Source organism: Bos indicus x Bos taurus, chromosome 18 (assembly GCF_003369695.1).
Source record: "Bos indicus x Bos taurus breed Angus x Brahman F1 hybrid chromosome 18, Bos_hybrid_MaternalHap_v2.0, whole genome shotgun sequence".
Lineage (NCBI taxonomy): Eukaryota > Metazoa > Chordata > Mammalia > Artiodactyla > Bovidae > Bos > Bos indicus x Bos taurus.
In genome coordinates, this window is record NC_040093.1 from 2,793,547 (window position 1) to 2,808,552 (window position 15,006).

Consider the following 15,006-nt stretch of genomic DNA (forward strand, 5'->3'; position numbering starts at 1 on the left):
ACTTGTTGTTTAGTCGCTCAGCTGTGTCCGACTCTCTTGTGACCTCGTGGACTGTATATTCCACCAGGCTTCTCTGTCCATGAGAGTTTCCAGGCAAGAATACTGGAGCAGGTTGCCATTCCCTTCTCCAGGGGATCTTCCTGATACAGGGATCGAACCCAGGTCTCCTGCACTGCAGGCAGATTCTTTACCACTGAGCCACCGGAGATGCCCAAAGTTTTAAAGTGCACTTCCTAATCCTCAGGGTTTGAATGCCTTTTAGTCTGTCCCCTGGTGTTTGGATTTTCATTTTGTTAAATGGTCTTTTCCCTTGCTTATTTTTATGTTGGGTGGTCTTTTTCTTGATTTGTGGATATAACTTTGCAGCTTATATGTATGAAGAATTATCTATTTCATTGCTGTTGTTTTAATTTTCCCCAGACTGTCAATCTGCCTCTGGACTCTATGGTATTTTTCTCATTCCACAATTTGTCAAATAAGTTACTTTTTTGTTTCTGTCTTCAGGATATCTCACTGAAAGCCCTCCCTCTACAACTAAGAGATACAAGAGTCTCCTTTCTCTTGAAATACTTCTGTCCCCTTGTGCTGTGCTATGCTTAGTCACTCAGTCGTGCCTGACTCTGCAACCCCATGGACTGTAGCCTGCCAGGCTTCTCCGTTCATGGGATTCTCCAGGCAGGAACACTGGAGTGGGCTGCCATGCCCTCCTCCAGGGGATCTTCCAGATCCAAGGATGGAACTCATGTCTCCCGCATTGCAGGCAGATTCTTCACCATCTGAGCCACCAGGGAAGCCCCTTACTCGTCTGCATTTGGGTTTTTTTTGCCCGTGTTGTATGCAGACTGTTTTCTTCCAGACGGAGAGCTAATCATATCAGCATTCCTTTGAAACCAGCTCTTTTTGCCCCGACTTGAAATCTGTCTTCTGTCAGACACACACACACTCTGAGATCTATTTCTAGACTGTCTTCTGTTCCAGGGATCCGCATCTCTTCCTGTGTCAGGACATTTGTGCTGCTTTAGATAGGGTGCCAGGGGAGGGGGGATTGTTGTGTGTGTGTGTGTGTTTTTTAAAGAAAGTGGTGCAGCATCGGGACAGGAGCAGAAACACCTGGGAGCCAGGAAGCCAGGTGGGAGCAGAGGTGATGGGCTCTCTGCCCACCCCCACCCCCAACTGTGAGGCCAGATCAGGGAGAAATAAGGACCCAGCTGCTTGTAAAATAAAGTCTTCCCTTTTATTTCAAATCAGCCCATTCCCAGGTTGGGTGCTGCAAGTGGAGAGCAGGGGCCCTAAGTCCTCTGGGGTGTGGCGGGGGCTAGAGGGCACTCTCATCCCTCCAGGGATGAGGGGTGGCGGGGCTGGCTTTCTCCTCTCTCCCCACCAAGGCCCTAGGCCCAGGCCTGCCCTCCGGGCTTACTTCCAGGGCTAAGGACACAGAGAGGGGAAGTGCAGGGAGGCAGTCCTGTTTAAGGTATCCGTGGCCAGGGCGTTGTTAGTGGTGGGAGCCCAGTGAGGCTGGATTAGTGGGGTCTTCTCCGGCAGCCGGGGAAGGAACTGCAGAGAGAGGCAAAAACAGACCAGATGCAGGTGGGAGGGAGAGAAGGAATGAGGGAAGGAGGTGCGGTCAGGGGCTGGAGGCCAGCTTGGGAGCTGGGGTGTCAGTCTAGACACTCACCAGAGATGGAGACCAGGCTCCAGTCTGGACTGGAAAAAGGGCTCAGATTGATGACTGCCACTGCACGAAGCGCTTGGATTCCTGCCAGGGAGACGTGAGCAGGGGAGGGCATGATTAGGGAAATGGCTTGGCAATGTGTGCCCTCAAACCAGGACTCCAGGCCCCCAGCCCCTCTTCCGTCAGACCAGGGGGTCCATGCCCCCAGCCCTTCCTCCCTCAGATCCAGGGGCCCGGTACCTGAGGGTTGAAAGGGTCATCATCATCTGTGTCCTCATAGTCGTCACTGGGGTGCAACAAGGGGCATAGCAGAGAAGCAGGAAGGGGGACCCATGAGAGCGTGGTCCCCAGCAGTGGCTCAATGGTGCTCCCTCATCCCCTCCCCCAGGACTTCGGCCCCCTCCCCTCCTGACCTGGGTGGGAAGAGGGCCCAGGCTCGGGGCAGGCTGCAGAGGACAGTGGCCAGGGCCCCAGCAGACAGGAGGGAGAAGAGAAGCAGAAAGAGCAGTCCTTCCAGGGTGTCTTCACACAGGCCACGCAAGGCTGAGCCATAATCCTGGGGCGGGAGAGACGGGAGGGGTCAGCGGGCAATACCCATGGCCCGGACCATCCACCCGGCTGTGCCTCACTGAGAAAATCCGTCAGCCTCTCTGTGCCACAGTTTCCTCCCCTGTCACAGAAAGCACTCAGCGCACGGTAGGTGCTGTGGTCACTGTCGTTTATCACACCTGCAGGCATGACCCCAAGTCACAACTTCCTGTCCATCACTGAGAACCCACCACCCCACGCCCAGCCGCGCTGCAGCTTGGCCCTTATTGGGTGCCAGATGTCTCATCCCGGACACTTCCCACACTGTGTGTGTGTGTTAAGGGGCGGGGGTGCATCCCTGGCCTCTTCCCACAGCACTCTCTTCTGGGGCTGAGACTCCCAAGGATGCCTCCACACACTGTCCCCCGGAGCAAAAATTCCTGGCTTAGAACAACACTGAGAAGAAGGCTTTAGCAAAACAACTGGCGTAGACCTGCCCCCCTGCACGGTAACGCCTGCTCAGGAAACACTGGCTGACACGGCTGTCATCCCTAGAAACCAGCGATTCCTGAATGCCGGGCTCTCAGTCATTCAGCAGGAACTGGCATGAATGACAGACGGCCTGCTCGGTGCCAGGCGCTGCTCCAAGCGCCGGGGCAACTTCGGTAACCAAGCCCCAGAAGGTCACTCAGACCACGTGGAGCTGATGAGAGCGGCGGTTTGGACAGTACCGGGCGCCCCTCCCCTCCCCGCTACAGCAGAGATGGTACAGGCAGGAAGGAACCCTGCGGTGGGAGGTCCATGCCCGCTCCCTGAGGAGGAGGGGGACGGGGAGGATGGGGGTGCAAAGGGCTGAGGCCGGAAACCAGCCAGGGCTAACCACACGGGCCCCTGGAAGTCAGGCGAGAAGCCAGGACTTTAATCCGCAGGCTGGGGGAACTGCTGGAGGCTTCTAAGCGGAGGAAGAAGATCAGATTGCGTTTAAAGGCTCACTGGGCTGCGGCTGCTGTGGGGAGCGGGAAGAGGCTCTGCCGCCGTCGGGAGCAGAGGTGCTAGCGTGAGCTGTGCTTGGAGTCCAGAAGGACTTGCTGGAGGAAGGGTTGTTGAGGGTAGGGGCAGGAAGCCACATGGAGAGGCCTAGGTTTCCGGGTCCAGGCAGAGGGTCCCCTGGGAGCATAACTCGGGGAGGGGGACAGGGGTCACCTTGTGCAGGCCACGACAATGTAGCAGTGCCACCAACTGGTGGAAGTTTCCTTCTGTTACGTTCAGCGTCTCCTCCAAGGACAGCACAGGCTTCTGCGGTGGGAAGGGGGTTGTTATCCCAGGAACTCTCCGGGCTCCGCCCACCGCACCAGGTCCCGCCCCTCTGTCCGCCCCACGCCCTGGGCCCCGCCCACAACCGCCGGTCCGCCCCTTCCTAAGACTCCACCCACACATTCAGGCCCCGCCCGCTCTGCCCGCCCCATTCCCCGGGGCCCCACTCACAGCCCTCGGCCTTCCCCTTAGGCGGGCCCCGCCCACAACCGGTGACCCGCCCCTTTCTAAGACTCCGCCCACCGCTCCAGGCCCCGCCCCCTCCCCCGTCTGGGAGTTGGGGTGTAGGGCGAGCACCCGGCCCGCCGACCTGCGCAGAAGGGAACTGGGGCACAGCTTCCCGCTCCAGGCCCTGCAGCTGGGAGTGGATGTTGGCCAGAGCTCGCTGGGACAGAGTCAGCCTCTGCGAGAAGACAGAGGGAGGGAGGAGGGCCCAGCGGTTGACCACCCCCACCACCCGCCCCACCCCCCGCCTCCTCTCCTCCCACCCCGGGGTCCCTAGATCCAGGCCCCAGCCGCACCCTCCTCCCCCGGCTCCCTCGCCCGCAGCCCTAACCTGTTGAAAGGGGTTGGAGACGGCCTGGTTGCAGAGGAAGTAGTAGTTCAGGATGTCTGAAGCGGGAGCGAAGACGGGGGAGGCCGTAAGCCCCGGGATCCTCCCCGCGGACAGGCGGCGGGGCAGGGCCACACTTTCCACCCTCCCCTCTCAGAGCCCTCCTGTGGTCCGGCTGGCCTCGCCCTCCGAGCCCCCACTCCCTCTGCTCCAGCGGACTCCCTTCTGCTGCAGCCACAGCCCGAACGCGCTGATCTGAACACCCCACAGGGCTGCTTCTGCACCTGCCCTGACCCAACTGGGCTACCCACTTTCTCCAAGTGGCCTAGCCCGCCCCTCTCCCTGATCCCTTGTCTCAGCGTCCTTATCCCTTCCCTCTTTTCCAGCTCGCTAGGGCAGGTGCTGAGAGCTTCTGCTGGGCAGAACTGGGCAGGGCTGGCACCCCCACCCCACCGCAGGCGTAGAGGCCTGAGGATGCAGGGCGTGAGCCCGGAGGTGTGATCACCTGAGCCAAGGCCAGTCTCCTCCTGGGTCAGGTTCAGGATGTAGCTGTCTGGACTGGAGCAGAAGTCACTGAGGCCCTGAGAGCAGCACAGAGGGGGCTCGGACAGACACGCCCCCGCCTCACACGCCTCAGGGTCCAGACCTCCAGCCCCTCCTCCTCAGACCCGGGGGGTCCAGGTCCCCAGCCCCTCCTCCTCAGACCTGGGGGTCCAGGCCCCCAGCCCCTCTTCCTCAGACCCAGGGGTCCAGGTCCCCAGCTCGTCCTCCTCAGACCCAGGGGTCCAGGACTCCAGCCCCTCAGCACCTAGGACACTGGCTTCAAATCGCAGAACCTGTGAGCCTGTCTCCCAAGTCTTGTCTCTCAGGATCTGAGGCCTCTGTTCCCCTCGTCCCCAGGTCTGGGAGTCAGGGGCCTTCAGCCCCTGGAGTCTTGGAGCCCAGGTGCCTGTCCCCACCCCACCCCACCCCTGGTGCTCACCACGGCTGTGGCTGCCTCCAGGCCCATGGAGCCCCAGCTCAGGACCAGAACCAGGAGACTCATCACCGTCATCCTGTAGTGGGGGAGGAGGGGTGGGATTGGAGTTCTGGGGTTCCTAATCTCCCACCTCACCGCTTCCCATCCCAGATCACATCACAGCCCTACCCTTCCCCCACCAACCTCTGGAGCCAAGAGGATAACAGTTAGGGGTAGAGCAGTGGGCAGGGAGAGGATGGGCCTGTAGATGGTGACGTCAAACTGAACATCTGGCCCCACTGGGTGGGGGGGGGCAGGGGGTTGGCAGTGAGAAGGGCCCTGTGTGGGCAGCTCCTGCCCAGGTCTGCCCCGCCTTGCCCTGGACTGTGGGACCGTGGGAGGGCGACTGCCCAGCCCGGGGCCCCAATTCCCAGCTCTGAATTCCGCAGGAGCCCGCTCCCAGCTTCACCCATTGGTCAGCCTCCAGCTCAGCCCAGGAGTGATCTCAGCTCCAGGGCTGAAATCGCCTCCTGGTTTTTCTCTTTGCAGGGGGACGGATCATCATTGGAGGGTGGTCTGAGAGTGAGAAGGGTGCCTGCAGGGGGTCAAACTGAAGGCCCAGCCCCAAGTCCCAGACCGTCCACCATGTTTGCCATCTCCAAGCTTCAGAGGAGGGCCTGGATGGAATAGCAGGCCTGCTTACCCCAGGGGGGAGCGTGGGGATGGTGGTGAGTGCCAGCGTGGACTCCCTCAGGGCCAGAGAGGATACAAGGGCTCCTCTGAGTGGGATAGGCTGGCCTGGATGGAATCTCAGCTCCAGCACTTTCTGGCTGTGCAACCCTGGGCAAGTGACTTAACCTCTCTGATCACCAGTCTCCCTTTCTGTTAAAAGGGGAGATGGGAAGGACCTCTTCGTAAGGTCAACGCGAGGGTTCCAGAAGAGTATCAGGCATACAGAATGAACCTTTCAGTAAGAGTGTGGTCCTTAATTCCATGCACCACGTGACAGCCTTCTGCCCTCATCTGCCTGCCAGACAGACCTCTGACAGCACCTCGGTTCTCAGTGTTGTCATGGCAACCAAAGGGGGCAGTGATCACCCCCCCATCCTCAGCACAAGCATTATTACTGTTATTTACTTTCTGGGACTTTGTTGCACTCCCTGTGACAAGGACAGTCTGCTGCCCCAGCCCCTCCTGGGCTGCTCTGTGTCCCTATGTGCCCGCCCACCCTAGGAACTCTCTGAGGTCTGTGGGACAAGGGAATGAAACCAGCGTGAGCCTTGGAAAGACGGCGGCCCTTCTCACAAGAGCACTGTGGGATCTCGCCCTGTGATGTTCCCCACCTCCAGGAAGGCCACCCGGACTTACACGATCACCAGCCACTTGCTCTGCCTCGCCAGGCCCAGGAGGGTGAAGAGACAGACCAGCAGCTCCAGGAGCAGCAGGAGGACGTAGGCCAGCCACCTGGGGAGGGGGCAACAGGGGTGAGGCAGAAGCAGCCAACCCAGCCTTTCGGGTGTCCAGGTTCCCGGACTGGGACACGGCAGAAGGTGACAGCACCCCCACGAGGGCCCGCCTCTGCCTGGATCTCTGTGCTCTCCGTGACGGCCAGTCTCCAGGCCTCAGCCAAGCTCATCTCTGAAACGGGTGCACAGGGGGCCGGTCACTATCGCCATTTAGAGCACAGGGCCTGAGGCAGATCACCATAACCGCACCCGCACCAAGCCATGCACGAGCCCTGTGACTGGCACTCTCTGAGATTTGGCCTCTCGGAGCCCCAGCCCCTCCACCCCAGGCTGGAGCGTCTTAGCGGGACTTGTTCTCAGGCCTGCATCCAGCATCACAGGGCACAACCCAAGGGCTTGGCGTCTGCAGGCAGATGGGCTGGGCCGCAATGCCAGCCCCTCCGCTTCCTGCCCGCCCACAGCTTCTGTGCCTCGGTTTCCCCTTGGTAACTCTTGGGGAGAACAGCAGCACCTACTTCCTGAGGCTGTCGTAAGGCTGAGAGAACCCATAAAGCACCAAGGAGTGTGCCGAGCATGTGGGTGCACCTAACCGTTAGCCTGAACACGAATCAGGGAACTCTAAAGCGTACTGAAGAATTCAGTATCAGTTAATGATCAGCACTCTGACTGCAGAGGACAAAGCCCGGGAAGCTACAGCACAGTGCTGGCCCATGGGAGATGCTCAATAAATAGCAGCATTCTCAAAGGTCCCCACGTGGGCAGAGTGGCAAGGGAGCTGCCACCTTCTCCGTGGCAGCCTCTGCTCGGACCTCCGTGGGGACTGACTGTGCACTCCTTTCCCGGACCGTGGGAGGGTCAGGCTGTCTCCAGGAAGGGGAAGCTGGGCCCCGTGGCTCCAGCTGACCTCCAGGTTCCCTATGTGGCCACTGACAGCTCACGTGCTCCAGCCTCACTGGTTTCACAGGGCAGATGGCACTTCTGTGTTTACCCTCCATGAACAGCAAAATTTTCCCTCTGGGAGAACTGGCCAAGTCCCCTGAAGGACTCCCAAGTGCCAGACAGTCTCATATGCATGCATGACTACACGTGCACGCATGCACAGTCGCTCAGTCGTGTCCGACTCTTTTCGACCCCATGGACTGTAGCCCTGCAGGCTCCTCTGTGCAAAGGATTCTCCAGGCATGAATACTGGAGTGGGTTGCCATGCCCTCCTCCAAGAAATCTTCCCTACCCAGGGATCAAACCCACATCTCCTGCGTCTCTGGCGTTGCAGGTAGATTCTTGGGTGTATCCAACAGCTATTTCTTGTAGATGGTGGGTCTGCTTCACCCCTTCAAAGTCTACACTCCTACCCCCAGCCCCCCGAAATGGAGCTGTGGCCCCTGAACTTGGTCACAACCCAGAACTTGAATTCACTGGGACCCAGGCCTGTCTGATGCCCATGGTGGGCATCCAAATTATGGGCTGCTTCAACCCGGGTCTGCCTCCCTGCTGGAGCACAGAATCTAGGACAAAAGTCTTCCCTGGCTCTCTGCCCCCATGTCTGGTCGGGGCCCCAGGTGTTAGATGAACCAAAGAAATCATTCCTAGTGGACGAAGCGACGAGGACTCCACCGTGTTGGCTGCTGGGATGGGTGGCTGCCTGATGTCCAAATAACTGGTTCTCTCCCCTGCTTCAAATGTTACCTTTTCCATGTGGCCTTCCTGGAATGACCGTCCCCGCACCCCCAAAACTGCCAGCCTCTGTCCCCAGACCCTCCTGTTCTCATCTCCTGCCTAATTTTCTCCACCCAGGACAGGAAGAGAGGCCACCCACCTGTACTCCTCTACAAAGGACACATCCTCGGCCACCTGCAGGGGGCTCAGGGGCACCCCCCGCCAGAAGGCCAGCCCCTGGAGCTGCTGGGCCACGGTTTCCGCCTGCCGCCGGGCGCCCCGGGCGGCAGCCACCAGCTCCGTGCGCTGCGTCAGCACCTCCTCCAGCGTGGTCAGCTCCGTCCTCACGGCCTCGTCCAGCCTCTCCACCATCTCCAGCACCTGGGCGAGGGGGTGGGGGTGGGGGTGGGGGCATCTGGAGTCAGGGGAGGGTATCCTCTGGGTGGGAGGGCAGGGGCCAGGGTGGCGGGGGTGAAGCAGGAGTGAGCAGGGCTGGCTGTCTGGGATTGGGCGCTAGGGCATCTGAGGATGCAGGAAGCGAAGGAGGGGGCCTGCGGTCTGGCGAGTGTGCTTCTGTGGCTTCTTTCAGGAGTTGGAGAGGTGAGCGGGTGAGCCCCAGGGCTGAGATGAAGCCTGGCATCCTAGGACTGAGCCTGGGTCGCAAGTCTGGGTTCTGCGGCCCAGGGCTGCAACTGGACATGAACTCTAAGGTCTGAGGTCGGGCTGGGTCTCGGCCTCACGTCTGGAATCGTTGGGGTCAGAGGGAGCCTTCCTGGCTGAGTCCTGGGTCTCAGCGTTCAGGTCTCCTGCCTCGCACTTGGCCAGGGGCCAGGTCTCTGGCCCTGGATCTGCCCTGAGGGCAGGGTCTTGGTGTTTAGTGTATGAATGGTTTGGGCTGTGAATTGAAGCCCAGGGCTGGGGATGCAATGAGTCTGGGGTTCTGGGTTTGAGTCCCTAGTCCCAGATCTGGGCTGAGGTTCTGAGGGTGCCATGCATGGAGCCCTGCCTGGCTGTCAGCATTGGGTGGACAGTCTGAGATCTGCATGTTGGAACCTGACATTCTGAACCTGGGGTCTCAGCTCTGAGTTCAGACCCTGCTTCCTGGGGGTGGGGAGGGGGGTTCTTCTGGCCAGGTGTGGGGAAGCAGTCTGGGTGTCGGTCTAGGGTCTGGCCCGTGTCTGGTCTCCTCACCAGGTGGTCAATGGCGGTGAGCGTGTGGTTGGCATGCAGTAGTGCGGAGCTGAGCTGGGACACCCCATCGCTGGTCTCACTGTTGCCATAGAAACCGACGCCAATGCCAGCGCTAAGAGGAGGAGGGATGGGAAATCACAAACGGTCCTGGGACCCTGGGGGCCGCCCCCCCTCCTCACACACCCAATCGTGGCTGCCACCCCATCCCATTGGTTCAGCCCTTCGTGGGAAAGCAACGTCTCCAGCCTGGTCCCCACCGGTTGCCAAGGTAACCGAGAAGTCTCACTCCCCCGGCCCAGGGACGTCATTGTGATGCTAATGGTGGGTGGAGAGGTGGCGGGGAGGGGGCCCCCAGATTTAACTCGCACCTCCCCGGGGTGAACCCCTGTTGTGCTCAGCCCCAGAGTGGGGAGTTCTCACCTCTGGGGTCTGCTAGTCCCACCCGCAGCCCCTCTATTCTTTTCCCCAAACATCCAGGGTCCTCAGTGTCCGTCCCTTCAGGCTCCAGCCGTCCTCTGCCCCGCCTCCTGGGGGTTCCATGGAGCCACCACCTCCTGGGGGTCCCAGAGCCTGGAGCTCCCAGCCTTCCCCCTCCCCTGGGGACCCAAGTGTCTGGACAGCTGGGAGGGAAGCAAGGGAATGTGGGCCGATGGGCCAGAAGCAGGGCGCCCCCTCCTTCACCTCAGTTGCCAGCAGACAGAGCTCCATTGTAGGGCCTGAATACGGTCTCCAATCTCCCCCCACCCCCAACGCACTGTGGCCCTTTGCGGAGGGGAGCCAGGGCCGCACTGGGGCGGAGGAGGCCCGGACGCCCTCACAGCTCCCAGCGCCCCGCCCCCAGCCATGGGATCGGACACCGGCCGCTACCCATTGTCCACGGTCCCACAAAGCTGCTCTTGTTCCCAGGCCGCGGGGCCGCCGTGCCGCCCCCCGCGGGGCCTTTGTCCACCTCCCCAGTCTACCCCAACTCGGGAGGGCCTGAGGAGGAAGCCCTTGCCCCCACCCACACCCCAAAGCCCCACACGGGGCGGGGAGGGGGGCTCCCTGCAGGGTGGCAGAACCATCTTTCTGGCCGTGGCCCTCCCTGCCCGCCCCCAGTCCCCACTCCAGGGGCAGATCTTGAGCGCCCTGGTCTGTCCTGGGTGGTGGGGGTGCCCTGCTGGGAGGGGCCGCCCGCAGAGATAGCCCTGGGCACAGGGTGTCTCCTCAGGCGTCCTGTCCCTCTCCGCTCTGCTGGTGTCCCAGGAGGCGGCCCTGGGCTCCCAGGGGCTTCTGGGTCTGAATCTGCACTCTGCCACCTGGCCCAGGCGGCCTTGAGAAGTTGCCTCTCTCTGAGCCTCCCTCTTCAGAACGAGTCATGACAACTCTGAGTCAAGCGAGGTCACCGTGGGAAGGAGTCAGGCCAGCTCGGGTCTGCTCCAGGATCACAGACACCCCTCCCCCGTCCCTGACGGGGCCATCGCTGGCTCCATGAGGGCAGGGCCCTTGTCTGCTTGGCCAGGCTCCCCTGCTACTGTTGTGGATGCTCAGGAAATAACTGCTGAATGAATGGGTCAATGAGTTAACGAATGACATCGCTAGTTCACATTCACAGAGCCCAGCTGCGGACCAGGCACTGAACATTTCACTCACTCTCACCACAACTGGGAGGTGGGTGTGACAACAGTGCCCATTCTAGAGATGTGGAAACTGAGGCCTGGAGGAGTTATATCACTCCCGCAGGTCACACAGCTATTCCACTCAGAGACAGCAACCCCAGCAGTCTGACTGCCCAGCCTTCAGCCCCTACCCCATCCTGCCAGGGAAGTTATGTCTCCCCTCCCGGCCTCAGTTTCTCCATCCATCGAATGGGAGAGCAAGTCTCCCTGCTGGGATACCACCAGGAAGGCTGCTGATAGAGAGCTTGGGGAGCCCGGTCCCCCTGCCCGCCCACCCTGGGGCCCCATTACCAGCCGACGAGAAGGGCAGCGATGCAATTCCAGGTGACACACCCTCCCCCGGGCGGGGGGCTCTTGGCCCCGGGGGGTTCGGGGGGCCGGCAGCAGCAGAAGCGGATGAGGTAGACAGCGATGAAAATGAGGCTCAGGCCCAAGCCCAGGCCTGCCAAGGCCGCCACCAGCAGCAGGGCCTGGGGAAGGAGGGGGTGACAGGGCATCAGAGGGGCTCTGCACGCCCTCCCCAAGTGGCCGGAGGCGCTGTGTCCGAGATCTCAGTGCAGGTGGCGGGCATCCTGGCGAGATGAGTGGCAAGCCCACCCCGTGGTTTTCAGGTCTGTGCTGGGGCTGTGCAACTTAAGGTTGGAGGGCGCTTCCAGTTGGGAGTCCCGGGTCTTGGGCTCCAGTTCCGCTGTACCCTCCAAAGGCTGTGTGACCTTCAGAGGGCCCGTCCCCTCTCTGAGCCTCAGTTTCCTCCCCAGAGAAACCAGGTAGTTGGGACGAAGCCCCATCCGAGGACACGAAGAAACCTGGACCCTGGAACCATGGGTGATCAGGGGGCTGGTGGGGGGGATGCGGGCTCCTGGTGGTGTGTCTGAGGCTGGGGGTGGCAGGCTTCCTCCTCCCTCCTCCTGCTGGTCCTCCCCACTCCCTGCTTGCTCACTCTCCCCAGAGGCTGAGCTCTGCACACCCACCGCAGTGAGTCTGTCACCCCGGGCCTCAGGGGGAGGGCGTGACAGCCTCCCTGACAGTGTGCCTGTGCACACAACTCAGAGATGGGGACACGGAGGCTGAGAGTGTGAGGGCCGAGCAGGTGGAGAGGAGAGAAAGGCAGGATGGGGGAGACTCATCCAGGATGGGCGGGGGTGGGGGGAAGGAGCGACTCAGAGGAAAGAGAGAGATGGAGATGGAGACGGAGACAGAACCAAAGGTGGGAGGACAGAGGTGGGGAGAGGAGCCGTGGTTGCAGCCAGAAGAGCCTTGCACAACGACGGGGCGCTCCTGTCGGAGGCAGGGTTTTCCACTGCCGTTCTGGGCTCTGCCCAGAAGCCCAGAGAGGGGCCACGCTTTCCCTTCAGCCACACAGCACTCGGGGGCAGCAGCCACAGCACACCCAGACTTCTGGACTAACGAGTGCTGAGTCCTGGCTCTGCCTTGTCCTCATGCTGGGGTGTGTGTGCTGGGCGTGTAGGTGAGTGTGCATGTGTGTCTCTATGGGAGTGCCTGCGCCTGCAGGCATGAGGGGGTGATCTGTATGCACTTGTGCGGTTCTGAGCACAATTCCTTGAATCCGTGAGTAGTCTCTGGTGGTGGTAGGGTGTGTGTGTGTGTGTGTGAAAGAGGTAGTATGTGAATGTAGGTGTCAGTGTGTGTGAACACATGAGTGTCTGAATGTGTGCCTACATGAGTGATATATGTGTGTGCATGTGTGAGTCTTGCAAGAATGTGTATCTGTATATGGGTGTGCTTGCTTGCTTGCTAAGTCACTCAGTCGTGTCCAGCTCTGTGCAACCCCATGGACTGTAGCCCGCCAGCCTCCTCTGTCCGTGGGATTCTCCAGCAGGAATCCTAGAGGGGGTTGCCCTGCCCTCCTCCAGGGGATCTTCCTGACCCAGGGATTGAGCCCATGTCTCTTATGTCTCCTGCATTGCAGGCGGGTTCTTTACCACTAGCGCCACCTGGGAGGCCTGTATATGGGTGTATATGTGTGCATATGTGAGTGTGTTTGTGTGTGAATGCATGTGTGCGAATGTGTGTCTGGCTGGGTGTGAGTGTGTCCCCCCAGCACAGTGGCGCCCAGTCCCTGATTATCTTCCCAGCTGTGCCCTCAGGGTGCTCTCCCTAGGGGGCGATGTCCCCTCCTGCCCGTGGGTCCCAGAGCTGTCACCCTGACTGTTGACAACGGGGCGCAGTGGGTCTCCCCAAGTGCCTCTGGCGGTGGCCGACTAGGCACCGGGGTGGGCAGGTCTGCTTGGCCGTGAGCAGGTGTCCGTGGACCGGGCTGGGCAAGCCAGAGGCCATGGGCGCAGGGCTGGCGGTCGCCGCGTGGTGGGGAGAGGGTGGCGGGGAGCGGGCGGGGAGGAGCTGCTTACCGGCTCAGTCCAGCCATGACCCAAATAGCTCAGAACACAGCACTCATCCCCGCTCCGCTTTCCTGGGACCCCCCCTCCGAAGCCTGCCAAGCCCCAGCCCCCTGTCCTGGGAGCTTCCCAGGACTGATCAGAGGTCCAGACCTCACAGGCAGAGCTCGGGACCCACCGGAGGCTCCACCATCCTCCCCACCCCCGCCCCGCCCCCAGCTCAGCCAAGCCTTGCTCATTAATCTCAAAGTCAAGGACTTGAATTAAACTGGGTCAGGGGACCCCGTTCTTTCGCCCCGAGTGGAGCGTGACCCAGGCTGGGCCCCCTTCCCCAGGGACCCTGGTTTCCTGAAGGCTCCCACCCGGCCCCACCCTCTGGCTCCCAAAACGAACCTCGTCCCCAGCCTTCCTCCCCTGCCCCTCCCGTCCCGGGACTGGCTGGAGGTCTCCTCTCCCAGCACCTCCAAGTGGTTTTCCCAGCTCTGGCCCTAAGACCCCTCACACCCCCTGCCCCATTTCAGGCTTCGATTCTGTCCCAGAAGCGCGGCAACCCCTAGCCTCTTCCCCTCCACCATGCCAGCGCCTGTCTCCTGGGTCCCGCCTGAACTGGGACATGTTTAACTGGACTGCCCCGATCCAAGGAGGGAAGGGTCATCCTTTAGGACGCGGTGGACCCCTCTGATGACGACCCAGGAGGCTGGCTTCCCGAGCATCCTCTCTGAAACCCGGGAATCCATGGGCCCCCCGTCCCCTCCCTCCTCTGGGACCCTGGGGCCCAGGCCCCAGCCCCCACCTTATTTAAGGAGCTAGGGGTCTGGCTCCCTGCGCCCATCCCAAGGGTACCTCCAGCTACGGGTAACCACGCTCCTGCTCCCTCGGGTACCCCAAAGTCCGGGCCCGGCCCCAACCCCCAGAGAACACAGGAATCGGTCCCCAGCCCCTTCTCCCGCGGGACCCAGAAGCTTTGGAGCCCCCACCCCTCCACCCTCCGCCACACCACAGACCCCCTGACCGCTCCCACCTGCTGGTATTCTCGTTCTTGGGGCGCGAAGGCGCTGGGCACCGGTCGGAGCTGGAAGTCGGCGCGGGGCAGCTGATGGAGCAAATGGACCCAAGCCGAGGGTCGGTAGCCCGGGGGCGCCCCCATGGCCCCCGGGGAAGGCTCCGCGGGGCCGACGCCGGGGCTGCGGGCGCCTGGGCTGCGGAGCCGGGCGCGGGCTGAGCGGGGTCTGGCGGGGCTCGGGGCTCGGGGGAGCACGCGGGGGGAGGGAGGGGGTGGGGGGCGGAGATTGGGGGAGGAGGGGGGCGGTGCGGCCGGGCGGGGCCGGTGCTGCCCCTGGCGGCCGCGGAGAGCACTGCGGCAGCGCGAGCCCGGCGCCCCGCGCCCCCCGCCCTCCCGGGCCGCCGCCACCTGCGGCCCGCGCTCTGCACCGCTTCGCTCCCCGAGGCGCCCGGCAGGGCTGGGCTGAACAGCGACATCCAGCAGAGGGCCGCGCGTACTGGCGTATCACCCTACAGCTCCACGATCCCTTTATCTTCAGGAAGAACCTTCGTATCTAGGTCGCCAGTATTTGCACAGCGTTTTACAAATAAGGATCAGTTACCAAGAATGGTCTGTTGCATCAGTAAAATTCCTCACTGCTATGAGCGTAT

General features: G+C 61.6%; 1 protein-coding gene across 3 annotated transcripts; it reads right to left on the reverse strand.

The window, feature by feature from the left end:
- Window positions 1–1,212: 1,212 nt before the first annotated feature.
- Window positions 1,213–14,607, reverse strand: TTYH1 (tweety family member 1). Of its 3 annotated transcripts, XM_027514680.1 has the most exons (14): window positions 14,375–14,607; window positions 11,288–11,466; window positions 9,339–9,450; window positions 8,308–8,528; window positions 6,394–6,489; window positions 5,050–5,122; window positions 4,573–4,648; window positions 4,071–4,126; window positions 3,825–3,917; window positions 3,404–3,496; window positions 2,086–2,228; window positions 1,913–1,958; window positions 1,676–1,756; window positions 1,213–1,554 (listed from the first exon to the last, which is right to left on the reverse strand). In XM_027514680.1, the coding sequence occupies exons 1-13, from the start codon at window positions 14,498–14,500 to the stop codon at window positions 1,718–1,720; spliced, it is 1,353 nt and encodes a 450-aa protein (XP_027370481.1). In that variant the 5' UTR covers window positions 14,501–14,607; the 3' UTR covers window positions 1,213–1,554; window positions 1,676–1,717. The 3 variants fall into 3 exon arrangements, with proteins under 3 accessions (XP_027370481.1, XP_027370480.1, XP_027370482.1); XM_027514679.1 differs by lacking the exon at window positions 1,913–1,958; XM_027514681.1 differs by lacking the exons at window positions 1,913–1,958; window positions 11,288–11,466; window positions 14,375–14,607 and adding an exon at window positions 9,759–10,314.
- Between the last annotated feature and the right edge of the window lie 399 nt (window positions 14,608–15,006).

Excerpts from the sequence above, each read along its gene's own strand:
- TTYH1 (XM_027514679.1), bottom strand. The coding sequence starts at position 14,500 with ATGGGGGCGCCCCCGGGCTACCGACCCTCGGCTTGGGTCCATTTGCTC. Across the intron at positions 4,127-4,572 it reads GGAGACTGGCCTTGGCTCAG|ACATCCTGAACTACTACTTC; the intron begins GTGATCACACCT and ends CTCCCGCTTCAG. Across the intron at positions 3,497-3,824 it reads CCCAGTTCCCTTCTGCGCAG|AAGCCTGTGCTGTCCTTGGA; the intron begins GTCGGCGGGCCG and ends TTCCCACCGCAG.